Source organism: Ixodes scapularis, unplaced genomic scaffold (assembly GCF_016920785.2).
Source record: "Ixodes scapularis isolate PalLabHiFi unplaced genomic scaffold, ASM1692078v2 PGA_scaffold0__279_contigs__length_252992795, whole genome shotgun sequence".
In the NCBI taxonomy this organism is placed as follows: domain Eukaryota; kingdom Metazoa; phylum Arthropoda; class Arachnida; order Ixodida; family Ixodidae; genus Ixodes; species Ixodes scapularis.
The window spans coordinates 48,515,521-48,521,417 of NW_024609835.1; the positions used below are offsets into that span (position 1 = coordinate 48,515,521).

At 55.2% G+C, this 5,897-nt stretch overlaps 1 protein-coding gene across 1 annotated transcript; it reads left to right on the forward strand.

Moving 5' to 3' along the window:
- Positions 1-252: 252 nt before the first annotated feature.
- LOC115325970 lies at positions 253-5,505 on the forward strand. The gene has a single exon (XM_040220411.3). The coding sequence runs from the start codon at positions 616-618 to the stop codon at positions 4,996-4,998; it is 4,383 nt and encodes a 1,460-aa protein (XP_040076345.1). The 5' UTR covers positions 253-615; the 3' UTR covers positions 4,999-5,505.
- Positions 5,506-5,897: the final 392 nt, after the last annotated feature.

Sequence of the window (5,897 nt, forward strand, 5' to 3'; positions counted from 1 at the left end):
TAAAAGTTGCTTTATCGTGATTCCCTGTATATAAAGTATACCTACTCCATACCAAACCTCATCGAGCCTTCTCGCTGATGACATCGGGAGAGTCCGTGGCGCATCGAGAAGAACAAAGAACCATCTACTGGCGCAGTCGACAGCACGAAGCACCACGGAGGAATCGACGACGGCAACAAGACGACAGGAAACCCTAGCAGGACGCCAAAGGCGGCGTTTCAGCAGCGGACAAGAAAAGACAGATCATCGAGTTTCCTTCACTGGCCGTGCGCAGGAACGACACGAGGTCAAGACTGGGACAAGAAAGGCTACGAAGGAGAGATCTGCGACGTTTCCGGAACGAAGAGGACGCCAAGCAGTAACCGTCGACGCACAGACGAGGAGCGACCGCTGGCAGGCCACCGGGAAGAAAACATCGACCCGACACGCGGTCACGCACCGCCACTATCGCGCCTCAGGGACCGAGAATTGGGCGCGGAGAGCACCATCAGACTTCTGCAGCGAGGACGTCGGCTTCAGGCGACGAGCGACCAGGCGCACACGCAAACATCCGAGTGAGTCCCTTGGTTCACATTCCTCTGTTATGTGTTGTGTTGCTCGAGCCGGCCCAATTATATGAATACCAGATTTCCGCACCTAAACGCGGATAAAAATCGGAGAGACATGAACGAGAGCGGGAAAGGCGGCGGGGATGGTACTCACGAGCCAGACTCATCTCTCTCGGAAAAAGAAATGGAGTATAACCTGAAGCTAGCAGAAGAGCGCCGACGCGCTCTAGAACTTGAACTCGAGCTCGCTCGGGTTCGACTGGACACCGCGACGCAGAGGCGTGACGAGGCGAGCGAGGCGGAACCTTCGAGCGGCCAGATGGGACTCAGATATTACTCCAAGTTGCTAGCAGGTGCCTTCCCGAAATTCCCAACCGACGGCGAGGTGCCTATTTGGTTCGAGTCAGTGGAGAGCTCACTGGGTGCGTACGACGTTCCCAAGGCGCTGTGGGGGCAGATCGTCTTCCCGATGATCGCTGAGCGGGTTGCATACTTGTCGACGCGACTAACCCCTGCGGAACACAGGGATTACGATATACTCAAGGGAGTAGTTCTCGACGAGTTGAAGCTGTCAGCGGCCGAATACCAAAGGCGGTTTCTTGCCGCGACCAAGCGAAAGGGGGAGACCTGGAAAACGTTTGCAACTCGTCTACAGAGTTACATTAACTTCTATGTGGAGGCCCGCGGCGTCTCCTCCTTTAAGAATCTTCTCGAACTGTTAGTCGCCGACCAGTTGAAGTCGGGTTTAGCAGAAGAAGCCGCCAAGTACGTTAAGCTGCAGGAGGGGGAAGAATGGTTAAAAGCAGACGAACTGGCTCGGCTGCTGCAGACCTATTTGGAAGCGGCGGGCGAGGGCAGTGCGTGCGCGAAAATAAACCTCGCTAAAAGGGCAGAGTCAAAGGGCACCAACCAAGGGGTAATACCGAGCGCATCAAAAACAACCGGGAGCGTTACAGCTCGGGCAGAGAAACCCGAGACGACCAGGCCGCCCTCGGTTGTTAAGAAAGCGTCTCGGCCGGGCGAATGCTTCCAGTGCGGAAGCACGAGCCACTACGTGGCTCAATGCCCGTTCGCTCGGGAAGCGAGGGGGGTAAAAAGTGACGAACGACCACGCGGAGAGAGATTAACGGCACGTATCGCAGCTGAAAGCCGCAGCTTGGCACATCCAAAGCTTGGGAGCGTCAAAGTTAGCTGCCGAGGCAAGGTAATTGATGCAATTGTCGACACCGGAGCAGACATCACAGTAGTCCGTGAAAGCAGCGTGCCAGAGGAGCTGCTAAAGCCGCATGGGAGTATAGAACTCGTGTCCGCATTCGGCGAGAAGGTAGAAGCTAAGCTCGCCGTGGTACCACTCGCACTTTACCGCGGGGCATCCTTGATTCACGACGTGGGTGACGCGACGCAGGTCGTGTGCGCTCTTACGGATCGGCTCACACACACTGACTGCCTGATCTCCGCGGAAACATGGGAACAGTTGCACACGCATAATGAGGAGGATGACGAGGTTCACATACAAGCAGTGGGAAAACGGGGCCAGCAGGGAGAGCAGGGACAAGAACGGGAGAACCTGTTCGAGCCATCGAATTCCAACACGGTTTCAACCGATGTTCCCCCACCGCCTGATATCCCCGGAGAGGAGCGAGAGGAGCCGAATCTTGAGACTGAGGTGATGCAAACCAGTGACGCGCGAAAGTTCCGTAATGAACAGCGAGATGACGAGTCATTACGACGGGCTTGGCAAAATGCAAAAGGTGGCAAGGCGGGCATGTCAATAGTAGACGGATTGCTGTACCATAAAGATCAAGTACTTGGTCAGAAAGTGCTGCAGTTATTACTGCCCGAATCGCGCCGCAGCACTGTGCTTCGCCTGGCCCATGAGTCCTACTGGGGCGGTCATCTCGGCTTCCGCAAAACAAAAGCGCGCATTAAGTACAGTTTTTACTGGCCAGGCATGGAGAAAGACATTCGCGACCATTGCAACGGATGTCACAGTTGTCAGGTTCGATCAGACAGACGGCAGTCCGATAGGGTGCCGATAGCACCGCTCACGCGCCCGAAGTTTCCATTTCAGAAAGTCAACATTGACGTGATCGGCCCTATCGACCCACCTTCAGCCAGAGGGCACCGCTATGCATTGTGTGTCATAGACTTGTGCACACGCTGGCCAGAGGTGGTTTGCCTAAAGTCACTGTCAGCCAAAGCGACATGTGATGCGCTGCTGACCGTGTTCACCAGGACAGGAGTACTAGAAGTAGTGTGTTCGGACTGCGGAACGAATTTCACAGCTGCACTTACTAGCGAGTTTCTCGCGAGACTGGGTTGCACCCCACGGTTCTCGACCCCTGACCACCCGGAAAGAAACGGGTCCGTGGAAAGGTGGAACCGTGTATTCAAAAATATGTTGTTTCACGTAATCGAGAGAGACGCCCGAGACTGGGATCGATTCGTCCCCTTCTTGCTGTGGGCCTACCGAGAGGTCCCCCACGACACAACGGGAGTGTCGCCTTTCCGGATGCTTTACGGTAGAGACCCGGTCGGGCCTCTCGCTATCCTCGGGAGAAGCTGGGCGGGTGATATTGAGATCCCAGCGGAGTTAGCGGACGCTCCCGCGGACTACTTAGAGAAATTGAAAACGCAACTAGAGCTCGCAGCTGACGCCGTGGAGCTCACCACAAGCAAGCAACAGGAGGCGTACGCGTCGCACTACAACAAACGCGCCATGTTAAAGGTGTTTAACGAGGGCGACGCGGTCCTCGTCTTTGACACAAACCGCGCAGGGAAAATGTACCCGAAGTGGCTGGGGCCGTGCACAGTAACGGAAAGGTATCGTGAGCACTCGTACTACGTGCAGACGCGCGATGGCCGCCGCATGCTAGTGCACGCGAACAAACTGTGCCCCTACGTTTGCGAAGTTGCATCGGTGAGCGTTATGTTCCACGATGACTGTGACTTCGGGGAGGTAGAATACACTCCGCGAGCAGCCGAGCCAGGCCAGGCGCGTCCAATTCTCGATCATGAAAAGACCGCGCACATCGATGAAGAAACAGCTGCCCGTATAGGTGCTGCGTTTGACCAGCACCACGCGCTCTTCTCGGGCCAGCCGGGTAGCGCGCGAGTGGGGGAACACCGTGTGAAGCTAATCGAAGGCGCTAGCCCAAAGCGCGGCCGCCCCTATAGGATTCCTGACGCCTTAAAGGGGGAGGTTACTGAACAGATCAGAGAGCTGCTGGAGCTAGGTTTGATATACCGATGTGAAAGCGCCTTCGCACACCCGATCGTATGCGTGCCAAAGAAAGATGGGTCGGTGCGCTTGTGCATCGATTACCGCGCGCTTAATGCAGTGTCGGAAACAGATGCCTTCCCAATGGGACACCCACAGGAGCTCATCATGCACGTGGGGGCGGCCAAGTTCATCACGCTCATAGACCTGCGACGCGGTTACTGGCAGGTGCCATTGGCCGAGGATTCTCAGCTTTGTACGGCGTTCATCTCGCACTGTGGTCAGTTTGCATGGAGGGTGATGCCCTTCGGCCTCAAAAACGCGGCGGCGACTTTCCAGAGAAATATGAATCTCGTGCTGGCAGGTCACGAAGACTACGCGTGCGCCTATCTAGACGACATAGCTGTGTTCAGTACGTCGCTAGAACAACACGTTGAGCACCTACACAGGGTGTTCACAGCATTACAGGCGGCAGGCTTGCATGCAAACCTTGAAAAGTGTCAGGTGGCTAGGCCTTCTATTCGCAATCTGGGGCATATTGTAGGTTCTGGGAGGCATGGTCCAGATCCCGAGAAAGTGGCGGCCATTGAGGGACTCCAGGTGCCCCAGACAAAGAAAGAGCTGAGGAGCGCCCTCGGCCTCTGCTGCTATTACCGTAGCTACGTTCCTAACTTTGCAGAGATAGCTCGGCCGCTGACGCAGCTCACTGGGAAAGGGGTGCCTACTCAGATACCTTGGCCTCCTGAAGCCCACGAGGCATTTAAAGCCCTCAAGCAAGCCCTCTGCGAAGCCGTGTCGCTGGCTACCCCTGACCCGGGGAAGCCGTATGTGCTCCACACTGATGCCTCGATGGTGGCCGTCGGTGCCTGTTTAGCACAGATAGCCGCCGACGGCTCCGAAATTCCGATCGCCTTCGCAAGTCACCGGTTCACGCCAACGCAAACGCGGTGGGCCACGATCGAACGCGAAGCATTCGGGGTGATTTGGGGATTAAAGAAGTTTGAGACGTGGGTCTTCGGCACCCAGGTAACCGTCGTTACCGACCATAACCCGCTCTCGTACCTTACAAGCAGCGTGCCCCAGGGCGCAAAACTCACACGTTGGGCCTTAGCGCTACAGCGTTACGACGTGATAATCCGTCACCGCAAGGGCAGCACCCATACAAATGCGGATGCCCTATCTAGGCTCCCTAACGGTTGCTGGGAAGCATTGCCGGCTCGAGCACCATAGCAAGCAGGCGTGGAATGTGGCCTCGTGGACCACACAAAAAGTGCTGTGACTTTTGTGTGCCAATACGAACTCCCGCGGAGGGAATGAACCATTTGTCTCGTGGACTCGTTGAGTGTTCAATGGTGTTTTCATACCCCTATATTTCGCGTAACCCTTGAAGTGTGCATGACTTAATTTTGTGGTGTTGTAATGACGCCGGACTTCGTTTTGTGTTTGTAGTCCAATTAATCTTGGTTTAGATTAATGGATCTTGGAAGGGAGGTGTAAGGTCTGGCGTCATTGTTTATCGCTTTCTCGGCGTGCTCTATGTGTTGCCGGGCGCCGCCACCTTCGCATTCGTGACTAATGCATACCCGTAAAGAGATTGCCCTTTGCGGGAAGCTGGCCGGGGTGTCATGTTTCCTCTCCGTGCTCCGATGGATGGACGAGCAGCATTGCATTCCGGAGTGCCAAGGTTGTATGAGAGTTGCGCAAGACCTGACATCAGAACCGACGAATGGCAAAGCCTCTGAAGAAGTGATGTCAGTTTTGGCAAATAGCAAAGCGTCTGAAGAAATGATGTCAGTTTTGACGAATGGCGCTGGAGAAAAGTGATGGCAGTGTTCGGAGTGCTTTTTCTATGTTCTTTCACTTGGGGGGATTGTAAGCAGCGCGTACCCGCTGGTATTTAAGCGTGGTCTTGACTAGAAAAGGGGTTCTTGTCTGGAGCTAGGTGGGCAGGCCTCACCTCGAGTAGCCGCGGAGAGGGTCCGTGGGGCGGTCAGAAAGTTCCCTTCCTGCTTTGTAAAAGTTGCTTTATCGTGATTCCCTGTATATAAAGTATACCTACTCCATACCAAACCTCATCGAGCCTTCTCGCTGATGACATCGGGAGAGTCCGTGGCGCATCGAGAAGAACA

What these genes read in the sequence shown, in the direction of transcription:
- LOC115325970 (XM_040220411.3), top strand. Translation starts at nt 616, where the DNA reads ATGAATACCAGATTTCCGCACCTAAACGCGGATAAAAATCGGAGAGAC.